The sequence below is a fragment of the Rhagoletis pomonella genome, unplaced genomic scaffold (assembly GCF_013731165.1).
Source record: "Rhagoletis pomonella isolate Grant_MI unplaced genomic scaffold, Rhpom_1.0 Rhpom_scaffold_00002, whole genome shotgun sequence".
Lineage (NCBI taxonomy): Eukaryota > Metazoa > Arthropoda > Insecta > Diptera > Tephritidae > Rhagoletis > Rhagoletis pomonella.
In genome coordinates, this window is record NW_023458556.1 from 64,327,281 (window position 1) to 64,345,629 (window position 18,349).

Sequence of the window (18,349 nt, forward strand, 5' to 3'; positions counted from 1 at the left end):
AATTTTTGTTGACATTATTTCGCTTTTGAAAAGGTAATAATGTCAATTGACTTTATTTCGCACCACTTCACCTCGCCTAGCACTTTCCCGAGGTCGCAGTTGCCCGCGACGTCGACTGCGTGCACCTCTGTTTGTGCATCCCTACTCTACAACATCCGATTCCAGTAGGGACTTGATTTATGAAATAATTTAATAAAAAGTATTAAAAGCCCGGAGAAATTTCAGCATACAATCGATTGAAATATATATTTTAAAAAATATTCATAAAAATACAACTGAATACACTGGCCCAATGCAGTAGCTCGTTTCTGTAACTCTTCTCTACCGATTATTTCTCTACTAGTAGAGAATATACGTCCTTCTCTACTACTCATTAGCAGTAGAGAACAGGGCGGCGAATTCATATCTCAATTCGCCTTGGTCGAGAATTGTTACAGAAACGAGCTACAGGTTTGCTTGGCTTGCTTTACTTTGAGAACTGTCAAAAATTATTTGGATTATACTAACCCTGGGATTCAGTAATTCAGTTTCATCTCAAGTCACTAAATTTGAGATTATCAATTAGTTACTATTTTTGTGACTTGAGACGATTTGGGTATTCAGAAGGAGAGAGTCACAAAAAGTTCACCAAAAATGTGTGGTGAAAGCAAACACAGACACATGTATGCCTTTTGCCCGCGCCGCTCAAAGAGTCGCAGTGGCCGAGTGGTCAAAGCATTAGGCAGGCACCCGAGAGGGCCCGGGTTCAAGTCCCACTCAATCTTTAGATTTTAATGTTTAAAAAATAAAAAAATATTTTTTCTTTTTTCAATATATTTGTATGATATTAAAGCATTTTGGTTTACTTCCTAATGAAATTCTTTTTGAATAAATTTCCTCGCTTCATTTTCGCGTTTTTTTAACAAAATGGAAAGAAATGAGTTTTTCCTCCATACTTCTATTTTTGTGACCGGCTCTTAGCCAGCTGACAAATTAGTGACTTAATTTTGAGACTAGAGACGTGAGACAGCGTACTGAATACCAAATAGTTTCAAAATCCAAGTCACTGACTCCATGCACACAACATTGTGTCGGCAACGTCGACAATGGTACGGTGCTCCTTCCCAAAGCGATGATGGTCCATTCGCTTTGCTCCCAGGAATGGAACTTTTTGTGCACATAAGGCTGCAAGTCACCCAAAATCTTGAGGACCCAGCAAACACAGTCTAACGTTAGAGAAATTTGGATTTCTACATTAGATAACTAGGGTAATTCTCTAATCGTTCTCGAGTCGATGACAAAGTTAGAGAACTACATTAGAATTCGATTCGAGAACGATTACAGAAATAACGCAAATTAAAATAAATGTGAATAAGCAATATTCCAAATGAATGAATCATAAACTATTTTTAAGTTCAAATAATCCATTATTATTTTATTGAAAATACAATTTATACAAATTTTACAAACAAAGCGTTTTATTTAACCCATTTGCGCTCTCTGTACTAAATAAACGACACCATTTCAACCCACGTCTAAAAGTTTACTATTATTATTAAAACGAAATTGCTTTAATAAGTTTTTACCTATTGGTATTAATTTCACTTCAGATAGAATAGAAGATAAATAGGTATAACTGGGGATACCGATTTGGACACTTACAAATCGACTTTTCACATTAGAAGTGGCCCACATGAAAAGCTGCGATTTTTTCTTGAATTATTGCACTTTGCCTTAAAATATCCGCTATTATAAAGTGGAAAAAGAGTAAATTAATCAAATTATTAACAGTGAGTATAAGGGTTTGTTATTTGATGGATTTATACAGCTATTTCTTTAGCTGTCGATTTTTTTGTACAACGGGCACATCTATACTAATACATAAAATTTTTTTGAAAGCCGGTTTTTTCTATTCGAAAGCTTGAGAACAGCCGTACCGATTTTTCGAAGTTTTGGACACCTATTTCCGACATTCCGAGCATGGTTATAGACTAAAAATAATATGAATATGTCATGGGGCGTGGCACCTCCCATACAATCTGAATTTTTCAGACTGCTTATGAAGAGGAGTTTGCAGTAGAATACTAGAACTTGGTATGGAGATAGTATATGAAATCAATCCTATACTAAGTAGAAAAGTAGCAGTTATTGGAAGAGGGGGCGTGGTCCTCCTTTACATACTGAAACTTATATAATACATATTTCTGCTGGGATTTATAGATCATACAAGTGGAACTATCGTACAGAATATCTCTAGAGGTATTTGAGGAAGGATACGGAAATTATTTGTGGAGGTTTATGTTAGCAATACTTTACTGTAAGAGAAAAAAGTGAGTTAGTGGAAAAGAGAAGCTTTCTCGTAGTTGAGAATAGTCTTACAATTACGTATAACGATAAAATGTTAAAAATCTGGCCTGTGTGTGAGTTAGTTACAATTTTAGCGAATGGTTCTTGCAAATAATATTATTTTATTGTTGAAATGACTTGATCGCCGGCAGGAACTAATCAACTTTTTTGCCAAAACCAAAGCAGACGGGAAGGAAAAATAGTTGTTCATTAACGATTTGTGGTAAATTTACACATCATCACAGCAGCAATAATCTTTTCTATGATTATTGTATCGCTACTTTTAATTTCTCAATTTTGACAATTCTGATCTAAAAGTAAACGAAACCTCAGAAACTTTAAATGCACTGAAATTCACTAATACCCACTTCCGCAAAAATCACCTTATTTCGTATTTCCTTTGTTAAAAGTTATTGTAAATCATATAATTTTTTTTTGCCTTATTCATAAAAAATAAAAATTTTAAAAAGCTTTTTAAATTGCCGTTTACAAAAATTTTTCAATTTATAAGCCTTTTTGTTAAGCTACTTTATTGTTTATGAATAAGGCTATTACAAATTAGCACAATTAAAACACGTTCCTTATCGAAAAATTTATTATTAAGAAAATATGCTGTTCTCACATTTTCTTTCAACATCCAATTTGACTTTGATTACTTTTTGTACAGATATGTCATCGCCGCCAGGACGGCGCAATCTTGTATTCTATCTTTCTTGTCAAATATGCATTTAGATCTAACTGTCATACTACTATTGATGGTAACCATGAATATTCATTAAAATCGTTTCAATTCGTAATAAAAGTAATTTACATACTGCTGGTGTAAATATATTTTTTAATATAAACTACTTTTTTTAATTCTAAAATAAATCAACAATCTCAAGATTTATAAGAAAATTGTCTTCAAAAAATACGTCCCAAAGCATCCCTGTTGATATTATCACTTTTTAATTTTTTTCAAATGAATTTTGACACTTCAGAACGCAATTGACAAGTAGGAGGTTTGTTCCTGTTTTCTACAATAGGATTCGATATTAACTTCGAAACAAAAGTTCCGATCGGAATGTGGAATACCATCTAAATTCCGAATCGGAATTGAATTCCGATTCCGATGCGATTCCGACTCCGATTGCAGAACAGGGCTGTTTGTCAGCTACAGAGTGATGTTGTATGGAAATTCTTTTATTGAGCTGAACTCAAGTTTCTAAACAGAACCACTCCGTGACTGCCAAAATATTCTAATCTGTATAAATGTACAAATCGTGTGATCCTAGCTTTACTTTCATGAGTGACTGTCCAAGGCGTTCTACATCGTGTGCTATTCTACATTTCTGAGATCATTGAGGCATCCTCTCCTGCAGGGATTAAACGGTGGGCCGCAAATTAGCTAAGGGGACGATAGTCGTCAGTAATTTATTGGGATCAACCTCAAAGGCAAGCAGAACTAAAAAAGGTTTCATTGGGTGGTGTGCTACCCGCTCTACTGTTTAACTTCTATAAATCGAAGCTTGCTCAGCCAGCGGAAGGGGTTTCCCTGTTCTCCTACGCTGACGATTGCTCGATACTGGGTTCCGGAAATGAGACTGATGATCGGTGTTCGAAGGTAAACGACCTTAAGGATCATTATCGCTTCTTAACTACACGGAGCCTAATATTACGTTCAAATTGGCCCCATTTAACTTGTTAAATGAAAAAGAGATTTTTGGAAAACACAATCGTCCAAATTGAACATTTGGAGTTAACTTTGACGGTTGTTTGATTACCAATAAAAATTAAAAAAAAAATATTCAAAATCAAGTTTTTGTGTTTCAATTTGTTTTGTGCGAATGTCTTCTTCATGATATTAACGCATACGGATAACTTAGAGACTTCAAAATGTTTAGTTCGTATGCACTATTTATCTCTGCGTTCGATGAGACCTCTTGGGAAATAACTAATTACCGCCTTGGCCTCTTTTTTGGCGGGCAGACATGGATACAATTTTGATATTTTTTGATAATTTTTAATATTTTTCAGAATATAAATTTTTTTTACGTTGGCGTGTCAAATGAAAGCTTTTGGGTCTTTCTGATTGGTTGGAGCAGAAAGCTTTCTGATACAACTCTGCTCTGAACTGGTTTTCAAACGAGTTAAATGATTTAACTGGTTCAATTTTCCAACAACATGTTTTGTTCATTTAACTGGTTCAAGCCCATTTAACATGTTGAGCTCGTCAACTTGAACGTAGTATAACCCTCTCTTACGAAATCATCGGCACCGTCTTTAAAAGCTGGGCGAACAGATCAAGGCATCCACGTCGATAGCACACTTATTCTGACAGTAAATAACCCCAACATTTTAAGGGTTACCTTTGACAGCTTGTTCTCCTTCTCCGCAAATGCAACCCCAATTTCAAACAAAGTACACAGCCGCGACAAGGGCCTAAAATCGCTCGCCGGCAGCACGAAGTTGCGGACTTTTGAGAACGGCGCATTCCGGACAGCAACGAAACGCCTTATGATTTTGCCTGAATATTTGGGTAATTTCAAGCATTTATGCCCAAGAAACCATAAGACTAAAATGAATTTCGAGCCAGCGATTTTTTCTTTCTAGTTTTTTTTTTTCAAAAAGTGGCTCACCTGTTGAAACAGCTGTATTGAAAACTAGCCAAAATGTGTATCTGGGAATTTTTGGGGTCGAGGAATCTATTTCTGGCATTAATTTTTTCTTTTGAGGGCCGCCAGAGGGCGCTTCCGTACTTTTTTTTTTAGATTTTAACGCCTTTTTTCCGAAAATCGACAACATTGTTGCGAAAATCCACGAAATTTGACTTTCTCATAATGCAATTTCAATTTTTAAATAGCCTAAAATTTTCAGCGTTGAAAATTAGGGGGAAGGGAAGGTGTATTCATGCACAACTTATATCGATTTTATTCAATTTAGGACAAAAAAAATCGTTTTTTCATTTGTTCTCTGAATTTTACAAAACACATTTTTTTCTGATTTTAAAATATTTGTTTTTTATTCAAAAATTCAACTTAAAAGATAAAAGGATATGAAATGTAAATGAAAAAAACAGATAAACAATTTCTGGCGGCCCTCAAAAGAAAAAGATAAGGCCAGAAATGGATTCCCCAAAAACCCCCAGATACACATTTTGGCTAGTTTTCAATACAGCTGTTTCAACAGGTGAGCGACTTTTTGAAAAAAAAAAAAAAAACTAGATACAGGTTTCTTGGGCAAAAATGCTTGAAATGACCCAAACAATCATAATCGCGAGGTGACTCTGTTAATTTTTTTGGGCCCCTTCAAATCGACCCGCTTTAATGTATATGTAAGTATGTGTGTATGTACATACATATGCTCAGCTTGTGAAGGCTCCCCACACGACACCAACTTGCCAACCCATACACATTCAGCTAACACTACCCTTATACTATGTCTCCATTGAGAGATTTATCCATTAAGATTTAATAAATCCAGTTGCTAAATCACAACCGTCTCCATTACCATTACGAGATATGTTTGACGACGTTCACATTTTTAAATATTTGACGTTTGTTTATGTATGATTTTACAAATACAGTTGCGGACATTGATATACAGACAGATAAAAGGAAGGTACCAAGCGGAATTTCATTATATGAATTCTGAATATTATTGGCTTCTTATTCGTGGTAAATATGTATGTATAATATATAGTTTGGAAAGTGTAAAGAATGGTACCATATTCCGAATCATTTTCCCGAATATAAGAAAAATTATCAAAACGGTAAAAAACATTTCCGGAAAGAAAAATTTTTGTAGAACTCTCTTGTTCATAGGAGGGAACCGAAAATCCAATCGTGGGCCTTTGGCATATCATGAATACGAACTGAGTTCTAGAGGATGTTCGGTGCAATGTTATCGAAGCAGAACCATTACCGAAATTTATAAATTTTTTGTCGCAGCGCGTAAATGACTTATAGAAAGCGGAGAAGACTCTGCATGATATTACTATAAAACATTTCTTCTAAATTTTTAGTTTTTAAAATAATATTTTCTTAATTTATTACAACCAAAGTTATGTAAATATGTATTACTAATTTTTCTCCCAAACTAACAAAAAAATATAAAAATCCCTAAAAATACGAAAATTGATGTTTTTATGATAGGCTAGATTTCAATGTCCTCAACTGTATATTAAAAACACAAATGTCATTTGACTTATGGCATGTGAATTTGTGGTTGCCACATCCAACAAATTGTACTTATTGATCAATATTATTGAAGATTTGACGAAGATTTAACTTAAATCTACTGCCTTTCGAGATTTAATTTTATATGATAAATCTCAAAAGATTTAACGTCAAATCTCGTCAGAGGGCTAAATCTTCATTAAATCTCACAATGGAGACATAGTATTAGGTCCGACCCCTTCGAAAAAGTACGTTTCTTTGGCCTACCGTTAGTTGAGTTTGGCTTTGTAGTGCCGCTTGTAGAACATAATATGGAGCTCCGTGCGTGATCGAGAATGATCAGTTACCAAACACCCTTCCCCCTAAAATGATCGCCCGAGTTATGGACGCTCACTTACGAAAAACTATCTTATGCCTGCGACATACAAACATATGGTATAGGAATCACAATATCAATATTGTAGTTTTCTGTTACTATGTAGCAATTTCAATAATCCGTGAGGTTTAGATCGTAGTATTTATTGATTCCATAATACGATGTGAGTCTCTAGAATCATGTTTTCTTTTCTTCTCTATTTTCCAGATTCAGAAATCAGTGAGTGCCCGTCTGGAATACAATACCAAACTGGAACAAGATGACATGGAAGGTGTGGACGAAAATGAGTGGCAAGAGGATTAAATATGTTTATTAAAAAATTAATCACCATAACAGCCACGGCGCTGAACGCTTGGTGCGTTCATGCCAAAAAGGCTTGTGTGGTAGAGAATGCGGTTGGCACTTTGATCTTGGCATTTAGAAATATGCTAAGTCAATATAGATATGCATATGTGCGAGTATAAAAGTAGACATTCATTTGATAAGTTGTTAGCTTTTATATGCATGCATACCTATCCATACAAATATTTTTGCTACAATTAAAACTTATATTCGTTTTAATATTAACATACATTCTCATGAAACATTCGAAACAAAATGCATATACAAAATTAAGCGCATATGCATACTTACATTTGTATGTATTTACAAGCAACAGTTAAACAGTATAAACATCCCTCTGAAAAACATTAAGAATGAGTCCCAAAACGAAAATTTTGGCAGCAATAGAAAAAGTTGATATAAATTAAATAGTAAGAAACATTTCCAGGGACGAAATTCTTTAGAAACATAAAAGGTATAAAACATAAAGACTGCATATAAACGTATTTTAGTTAGTATGAGAATATTTATGTGAGCCAAGGACTTTTCTTTAATCTACATTCATGTTTATTGTAACATCATTATTTTTAATCAATACTCAAGATTTGCCAAAAAATAATCGTGCATGTGTAAATTTTCGCGTTCCACATATAAGGCAAGATAAATGATTTATTTATTTATTTTATTTTTCTAAATGAATTGTATTCGCGCTGGTCACTAAAGAACCTACTCTAAATTAATGGTTAGAGTTATAATTATGGCTTTGTTCGATTTGACGCTACATGGAAATGGAATGACAGTATGGCCTTTACTGTTTTTTTTTTGGACAAAGGAATGCGTTTTTACACTGTTGCCATATGAAATGCAAATTCCTTTTGGTTATTTACAATTGCATATATTTAAATTTATATTTATATACAAGTATATATGTATCTTTAGTAGTTATATATTGCGCATGTATTTTGCAAAATATAAATACAAACATCCACATAAAATTAAGTCTTACAAATTTATGTTATGTATTTTATACAACTGATGTCTGATATACATGCTAATGAAATGGTAATAATAATCATTATAAATTATAATGACAAAGCTGATGTGACAACTTTTTCTCTTTAATATACATATTTATAATTATCTGTAAATTTTAACTCTAAACGGAGATTATGCATTAAAAATATATATATAAATCAAGAAAAACGTATGCTCTCTCGTCTTCGTAGGAAGATATTTCTAAAATTTACAGACTTTTTCCGGCACCAATTATAAAGATTACCTTCAAGCAATCAAGCGATAAATCAAGGATCAATAGTTTTAACTGCAGCAATAATGGTTTCGGAATTTTTGTTTGGGTATTTCGCTGTATTTGAGGAGCCAAATTAAAAGCTATATTTAATTAGGTAATACTCAACAGAACTAAGATGATAATTATCGCAAAATACGAGTATCACAAAACAGCGTTAAAAAAAAAAATAAAAATAAAAATAAATACTACTGAAAGAAGTCTGATGAGGAAATGTGGTGATTTTCGAAATAGCTATCACTTCTACCATTTTTTCAAATTATTGTTGCTTTTCCACAATAAGTTTTCACTAAAAAACGGCCTCAAGCTCAAAAAAATTGTTGAAAATAAATAAATAAAAATAAAAATGTTTCCAATAACCCAAAAATTGATGCAGCGTAGCGACAATTCGGCTTTATTTAAAACAAAATAAAGGTTTTTAATTGGCTCACGTAACGTGTTTCGACCCATAAATGTTATTTAGAAATATTCATCCATTTGGCGGTAGTTACTTTATCTCGGTCATCTAAGAAACTCTTTTAGTGTAATGATTGCATTACGTAACAGAACTTCTCAAATATGTATATATACAGCCCTATTCTGCATTTCGATTACGTTCCCGAATTCCGCTCCGCAACAATCGTGATTTCGTATTCTGAGTTACGATCGAATCGAAAGAAGAAGAAGAAGAGCGAAAACATCTTCGAAATCAGCTAGTTGCCTAGGAATGTGTGAAATCGAAATAAAACAAAAGAAATATTTGCCACCAAACTATAGGAGCTTATGAAGTTAAACTTTGCAAGAATTTTAAAATAACTGAATATATATCTAACATCATTCTTAATTTAAGTGGAAACATAATTATAAGAATAAAATCCATAGCCGCGGTGTTATTGCTTTAAGAGGAGAACGAGTCCCAGATTGCTAATGCGGAAGTTGAATGTCGGAGATTTATGGACATGTTTGATCCTTTTCAGCTGAGTGAAGAATCATAAGAAATTCATCTTGAAGTGCATTACTCACCGCTCAAAGCCAGTGAAATTATAAACGTTGTTTGAGCACTCCACAACATTTGCATTTACTACAGAGTGGAAGATTTGAACGCAAACGAATTCGATTTTGAAAGCCGTCAGGAGGAGGGGAAGAACAAAGCTTATCCTTCCATAGCTAATCGAATTCGAAACAACATACGCATCTGTTTCTAAAAAGTTAGTAAAAACGAGTGCAATAATAAAAAACATATTTTTTTTATGTAACTCTATTTTTTATGTATGTGTGTATGCACGAGAGTTGTGAAAAATGCATTAATTTTTAAATGCATAGCACTTTAATGTAAATGGAAAAAATGAATGCATTAATTTTTGAAAATTAATGTAAATTAAAATTGCAATGCATTAATTCCGCAGAAATAATGCTAATGATTTTTTTGTATTAACATTATAATGTTTAAATGAATGCTATTGCAATAATTTATTGCATTAAAATTATAACAAGTATTACAAAACCCATTATCTAATTTTATTTTGAAGTAAAAATTCTTTGCTGACGTTGAGTGTAGAATGTGTGACGGACGTTAAGGCTGGTTTTCACTATGTCAAGTTCAATGGCATTTGTCGTTAAATAGGTAAAAACACATTGTCAAATAGAACAAAAAAACGGTTCATTGATTGATTTAAAACAGAGTAGGTCTTCAGTCGTGTACAGTGCTGCTAAATTGCGTATCTGTCCGTTTTTGGCCCATAATATATATAATCGGTATGCATCAACAATCAACATTAAAATCTACAAAAGCACATTGCTCTTATTTTCATAAACCATCTAACAAAGTTTAGAAGAATTTTTGTACAAATACACATAACATAATGAAGCTGAAAAAACTATTAGTAATTATTCTAAGTGCTTCCAAAAACTAGAAAAAAATTTAATGGTTTTTAATAATGCAAACGAGCAAAAGTATTAAAAATTTTAGTGCATTAATATTTTTTCATTAGCATTAGCTTGGATAATTTAATGAAAACAAATTTCATTAGCATTACATTTTTCAGAATTAATGCATTGAAATTTTCATTTGCATTAGATTTCAAAAATTAATGCACTAATTTTTTACATTAACATTATTGCTTTAAATACCATTAATGCATTAAAAAAATAATGCATTTTTCACAACTCTGTTATGTACATACATCTATTAATTTTATATAAAAAGAACAAATTGTATTCAGTGCATTTCACAGTCTTATTTATAGATAATGAAAACAAAAACGCCTGGACTTCCTCTTTGAAAACCCCGCGCAATATCCCTTTTGGTTTCCATTATTTGAGGCAATTTTTCGTATTGTCGCTCGCGAAAACACAGAAATCGAGAAAATTCATTTATGATGACTTTTACAATCATGCACAGTATATTTTACTTAATTTTTTATAAAATTTTATTATTTAAGCCCACGAAAATAACGATCGAAACGTTCTCCGTCAACAAATTTGCAACTTAGAAAAACTGAACTTCGATCGAAATGTAGAATAGGTATAATCGAAGATTGATAAAGGAAATGGAACGCCAAAGTTGCCAAACGGAGAAAATTTCGATTCGAGTCGAAATGCAGAATAGGGCTGATAATCACCTGGTTAGTCTAGTTTTCTCTTTTGAGTCAAAATTCGTGAAACAGATGACTAAAATTTGGTTTTGATTTTAAACAAACTAAAGTTCGTGAGCATGGAAAGGAATTCCCAAAATATGACCGCAAGAATATTCATTTTGCTAGTTTTTGGCATACATACAAATATTTTATAAGACATGATCATTTAGACTTGGCGCTGCATACATAACGTCTTCGATTTTGAGATATTTAAACCAATTCAAAATTTATTTCAAAAATCAAATAAATGTATTCAAAAATCGAAAAATTACAAACGCTATGCATGCAGTGCCAAGTTTAAATGGTCACATCCCAACAAACATTTAGGTTAGAAAATGATTCGAAGGTTAGAAGACGATTAGAGAAACTGTCGATAACTATAGCATTTTCTACAAAAAAGGACTTAGTTCGTCGTATTCTAGCGTGGTATTCTAATTAGTTTCTAATTTCCAGCGCTTTTCTAATCATGCTCTAATCGAATTCGAACATAGTTCTCTAACCTGATTTTCGACTCGAGAAACTTTAGAGATTTACATTAGAATTCTATTGTTAAATCAAATGTTTCTCTAACTGTTTGCTGTGTTTGCTGGGTAAAAATTTTTGGGAAGTTATATTTTGGGAATTCCTTTCCCTGCTCATAAATCGCCGTTCCGAGGCGGCGTAAAACTGTAGGACCCTCCCCTATGTGTGACAACATCAAGGCGCATGCCGTAAATCGGAAAGCGGAAATGGACAAGCGGTTTGTTTATTATCCGGAAAGGGCTTTTATTTCAGAATAATATTCGCAACAACCTTGATACATACATACGTATACGCCTTAAGACATTTAGCCTTCAAATATCCAAATACGAATTAAATTTCGTTAATGCTGACAACGCCTTAAGTTATCATTTTGACAGCACGAAAAGTTCAGAACTATTGAATAAACGATAATCTACCTTCAGGCCTATCTCTTCGTGAGAAAAGTTCTGAACTAGAACGATGCATCCGCTCTAATATTTGAGAACTTCGGATTAACGCTCGCGGTAATTTTTTTTGCAATGAGTGTAAAAGAGGCCTTGAGAGCCAGAGTAGCCTAACTGGCATTTCAAACAAATTTGAGGTGGATCTTAAAATGCATTACTAGAATCGAAACGGTAATTGCCCGAGGTACGCCCTTTCAGTTTTCTTTTACCGTAATATGTAGTATCACGTAGATGCAATGAACCTTTTAGTAAAAGACCGCATTTATTTTTTAAACATCCTTTCTCATATTACTATGTTTTTTTTTGTAGATGGGCTCCTCTGGCCCTCCGGACCTAAAATGTGAACTGATTTTGACGATAGTTGGGATTTATGTGCGCGTGGCACTGCGCCGAACTTTACTATTTTCCACCTACTTTCATTCCCTAAGTTCAGGATAGACCATATGCAAAATTTCGCCGAATTTGGGGTACAGTTCCTATTTTTGGCCGCAGCTTATACGGGGACGTCTCACTGTGCGCTCTCCGCTTTTATTGCTAGCAGGTGATCACTTATTTTGTTACCGAACAGATTGATGAGTATACAAAATTCAATACCAAGTTGTTATTAAAAACATTTTTACCAAGGTCCCGAAAGGTACGTAGAACGCCAGTTTAAGTTTGAATATTTTATGGAGAAGGCCTCATACTGTCACTACGAGTATGTAGATATGTAGGTATATACAAATACTGGGATTTTGAAATGTTTTAGACTTTTTGCTTAGTGCAGTTGCAATAAAAACATTGCTGAACAAGCTGAACATATTTTGACTCCGTTGCCTGAACTGTTTTCAAAAACGCCCTTAATTCAGTGAAATACTCAAAAATTAACTTGTTCTGCAATTCGATATTGTTGCCGAATGTGTTACTAACATGTTTTATGTATATGACATCACAAACCGACAAATCGCTGCAATAACGAAAAGACTTCAATAAAAATTGCCATAATGTTTACACAAAATTATACAAAAAAAATATTTAACCGTATTAAATGAATAATCTAACAAAAGTATTTACACTTTTCGAAACTTAGAATTCTCAAAATACATAGGTTATATTACAAGCATTAACTAAATAAATAAATTGCAAAACATGTTCGCATGCATAATAATATAAACACATTCATACATACTTACACTTAAACATAACAGCAACAACTCAGGCCCACAATTTAGGTGCTGGTCGTACATAATATCTTCAAAATAAAAAAAAATTAACAGCAACAATTTTACACCAATATCAATAACACATAAGATATATGTGTGTAAAAAAATTAAGACACCAGTAGTTTTAATATGAAAATCCATGATCCTCATACCATGCAGCAGCGCCCACAATATACAATAATCGTATAAATAAAAAAATAAAATTTTTAAAAGAAGTTGACACATTGGTTTTGCATAATGCTAACACATAATTGGTAAAACTTATTCCTAATACAAATTTGGTTATTTGATATTAGATTTTAATATTAATATTGCTTAGGACATTCAACTTTTTTCTAATTGGAAAATTATATTTTGACAACTTCGTGAACAGTTTCATCGCATAAAAATATAAAAAATAAAACGTACGATATATATTAAGCTTATTAAGTAATAACAGTATATTTTATAATACGATACCAATATGTGAGTATTGGAGTAATAATAAAATAAGTACATATATTTATATATCCATAAAGGGATGTTTAATTTTTGGTTTGAGGATGGAATGAATTTATAAAAAATAAATTCGACTGAGGTAGGTATGTATTATATGCATGCGCTCAAACTAATTGGAAGAGCATTAATGCCCGCAACGAAGTCGGTATTAGAGATGCATACGTGATGATTCACGCGTGGTCATGCATGATCGTGAGGCAATTTAGAAACCTCATGCGTGAGCGTGAGTGACGGGAGTGGTGGTGCTAGATTTATTAAGGGTTATCACAATCCAGTGATCGGACTTCTACCAAATTGTGGTAGATCTACCACTTTTTTGAGCATCCACCACATCTACCACACAAGTTCTGAAATCTACCACATATTCGCATTTCTGAGTGGTAATAATTTAGCTCCGCATGATTTTCCTTATTTTTTTTTTTATTTAAAGAGCAAAAATTGTCCAACACTAAATACTATGTTATAACAAGTAGAGGCACGATATCGAACCGAAAGTATCGATATAATACTCATTTAAAGTATCGCTGTAAAAATATCTGGTACCCATTAATATAGTAATAAAAAGACTCGATATTCCAAATATCGATACAAAATTCAAAAAATTAAATCTGAATATTGGACTCATTTTCTAATAAAGAATTAACACTTTGCACTTTAATAAGTACATCACTGAAGGCGCGCCACATTGCAACCTAATGCCAAATTTCCACTAGGCATTGAATTGACAAAAAATATATTCCATTTAAAAAATGCCATGTGGAAATGAACATAATGACAATTTTTTTAACGTAATGACACGAATATTTTTTAATGCCCACCTTTGTCATTTGTCATTTTTGCCATTTAATGCCTAGTGGAAATCCAGCATAAGATAGTACACATTTCTGCGCTTTAAAACGCAAAATATATCCATATTGCATTACATATAAATTACAAAGTAAGTAATATTGTAAGCCATATTGATGTTTTAAAATTAAATATCAATTTCGAAATCAGTGACAACAAAAAGCTCTGGATACCAAGCTTAATAACAATCTATAATTTTTTTAATAAATCGTCCGCCATATTGGATCCACCGTTTTGAATTTTGGAAATTTAATATAATATTCGAATTCAGTGACGACGAAAATCCCTAATTACCAATTTCATGGAAATCTGTCAAATACATATGAAGTAAATACCAAGCTTCATAAAAATGTATACATTTTTGAAGAAATCGTCCGCCATATTGGATCCGCCATTTTGATTTTTGAAAATTGAATATGAATTTTGAAATCAGTGACGACGAAAATCCCTGGATACCAAGTTTCATATTTAACAATATAGACATTTTTTAAGAAATCATCCGCCATATTGGATCCGCATTGTGAATTTGGGAAATTTAGTTTAATATTCAAAATCAGTGATGATAAAAATCCCTAAATACCAAATTTCATTGAAATCTGTCAAATACATATGGAGTAAACCATAGTTGCCAACTTGGTGCTTTAAGCACTAGATTTAGTGCTTTTTGAAAATTAAAACGCCAAAAAAAAATATTTAGTGCCTAGTGCCTTTTTAGTGCTTTTTTCTGAACTAAAATTACTTCGAGATAGGTAAAACCTGAAATAATTTGAAATATTTAAAGCTGTGACAGCACTGAATTTATAATTAGAAAAGAAAAAAAGAAATACTTAACTTACTTGTGTACTAGGATTTTCAACGCGAATAGAATTTAACAAGGCGGGTTTGCAACTTTAGCTTTTTATCAATCATGGTTGTATTTTAGTCCATTTAAATTTGTAGAATATTTGTAGAAGAAATAATTATTTGTACAGATTTTTTATATTTTTTTTACCACCTGAGTAAAACACATCGTTTCTTGGTGCTGAATCCAAATCTAGCCTCACAATTGCTCTAGCACTAGAATTTTGAGATATCCTAACCCCAAAGTGCCAAAAACGCGGTTTTTAGCTATATTTGAGGTTATATAATGAAAACATCAAATTATTTGCTCATTTCTAATTAGGGCATTATTTTCGTTTGTTGCGATTCGATTTTTCTTTCTCGAGATATACCAGTTTTAATGTGCAGTACTTCGGTATTGTGTTATGAAAAAAGCATCCCTTGATTCAAAAAAATTTGGTGCTTTTAGTGTGGTTAAACGCTTTTTTCCAAGTTTTTGGTGCTTTTTGAAAATAAAAAGATGGCAACACTGGAGTAAACATTTTTGGCGTCCTAAATATATTGTCGATTCGTCCCTATGTGCGGCGATGAGATTTCTCAAGTAAAAGTAAACAAAGCCGATGGGAGGAGAAAAGAAACTTTCAAACAGAGAATTTTCTCAATTTCTCAAAATAAAATTTTCGTCGAGAAACTTGGTTTTAAAATAATAAAAGTTATAAAAAGAACTAATAAAGGAATCGTAAAAAATCTGTGATTTTTGTGAAAGTATTAGCACATTACAGTGCATCTTAAGTTTTTAAGGCGTTGTTTACTTTTACTTGAGAATTGTCAAAATCAGCAAAACCCAAGTTAAAAGTTTTTTCTAGAGATTCTAATTAAAAATTTTGCAGTTATGGTGAAACCTTTTTTTAATTTTTGTAAAAAGTTTGATCCAAAACCTGAGCTCTACCACATTTTTTCTAAATCTACCAAATTTTTTTTTGCCAGAATCTACCACAGAATTTTTATTAAGTCCGATCACTGTCACAATCCGGTGCATATGGTATTGCATTTGCATATTTCGATGCATTTTGCAAAGCCGCAACAATAAATGCAAACAGTTGCCATCGTAGCAAGCATAAAATTTGCAAATGCACCAAGATATGCAATTGCAAGTCCATATGCACGGGATTGTGATTACACTCATTATTTTAAACATTTTTAAAATGTCAAGCAAAAGAATTAGAGATCTGCACGGGATTGTGATTACACTCATTATTTTAAACATTTTTAAAATGTCAAGCAAACGAATTATAGATCTGGGGTGTGTGCGAGGTACGTAATAATTACCGCAATATTGCATCCTCGATGCTTTCTTGATGATATGTTGCTGATGCTCAACTAAAAATCTTCGGAATTGCTGCAGAAGTTGCGCAGTAAAAATGGTTATGTTACTGTTGATTCGCTAACTGATTGTCAAAATTTTGTTCCTCGAACGCTTGATGTAGGCAGTGTCGCCCAAATTTTCGCGTTGAATGTGGTGCAACTAAGACTTGAGTGTAAAAAAGCTGAAGAAACAGTTGAAAAAAGAAATAAATTATCTCTATCGCAATTTATGTGGCAACCACAAAAATGCAGTATATAGCAAAATGCCAATATAGCAACTCAGTTGCCAGCTTTCAGTTGCCATCTGTAATACCATTTCCACCACCATTTTCCGCTGGCCACCCAACTAAAGTTCGGTTGCAATCCGTAATCGACCCATAAGGGTACGTTCACACAGAAAGCGAAGACGAGCCGAGCTAAGCTGTTTCGAGCTGATTGAAGCTTTCAAATTGCTGTAGCTATATGAAAGTGTTCATACAGAAAACTTTTTCAGAAGCGTTTTGGAGCTGAAAGCAAAGCAGTTTTTAATTTTGAAATTCCTATTTAATTTCTCCACTTCATGACGCTGCTGCAAATAAGATCTCAACTCGTCACTAGACACGAATAAAGGTGCGCTAGTGTTTTGACGGCAAAAAAAAAGAAATTTTACGAAAAAAGGCACTTCAGAAAAACTTCGGCGATGAAAGGCGCGTAAACATAGATTTATACCTGTACAAGGACTCTGATTTCAGCATCATTCCCCAAAAACTCTGGGGAATTTACACACCGTTACACCCGCAAACATAGTCGACCACGAAAATAAGTTTACGGGTCTTTCTTCGCCGTCAACTATGCTAAGAGTCTTCCTTCGCTGAAGTTTTTTTATGCGTCTTTTTTCGCGGTCAACTCTGGAGCTCGCGCCTTTATTCGTGTCTAGTGACGATATATAAAAAAAATCGAATTTTACAACTAATCCTTTAAATAAAATTGAGCAAATATTTTTGCCGCTTTTCATTGATGGTATTTTTTGTGGTATATTTGCATCCGATTCCATCAGAAAAGCTCCGCTTCGCTTCGTTCAGTGCGAGCACCAGCAGCTTTGCTTTGTTCCGCCTTACTTCGCTCTGCGCCGCTCGACCCCGTTCGGCTTTCTGTGTGAACGTATCCTAATAAGCCCGTGATTTTAGCAGAGATCGTTTACTGAAGTGGCAGTAATTGTTAAAATTGTTAATTATGAGCAAAGAAAAGCCAAACTCCAAAGACTGATTAAAAAACGTGACTAGACACAAACTGGTTGTGTCTAAAGGCGCTAAAACCGAGATATGGAAGAATTTTCATTTGGTGAAGTGTGAAGGCAATTCTCAGACATACTCTTGTTGCGTCAAATGCAATTTATTTCTTGCTTATATGTATGTACATACAGACAAGGTACTGGAAAATTAATTCACACCTGATGAAAAATTTAGCAAGCACTTCTGGCACGCAGCAAACTTTAATAATGCTATTTTGGTGCTTACACAATTCGCACACCGTCTTCAAAAGAGACACAACTCAAAATTACACGTCCGTCAGAAA

At 33.2% G+C, this 18,349-nt stretch overlaps 1 protein-coding gene across 4 annotated transcripts in view; it reads left to right on the forward strand.

The window, feature by feature from the left end:
- Positions 1-8,624, forward strand: part of LOC118733976 (coronin-7) — an 81,843-nt gene extending 73,219 nt beyond the window's left edge. For all 4 annotated transcript variants that reach the window (XM_036463636.1, XM_036463637.1, XM_036463638.1 and 1 more), the window contains one exon: positions 7,066-8,624. In XM_036463636.1, the coding sequence (XP_036319529.1) occupies positions 7,066-7,161 (96 nt within the window). In that variant the 3' untranslated portion in view covers positions 7,162-8,624. The remainder of the gene's footprint in view (positions 1-7,065) is intronic.
- Positions 8,625-18,349: the final 9,725 nt, after the last annotated feature.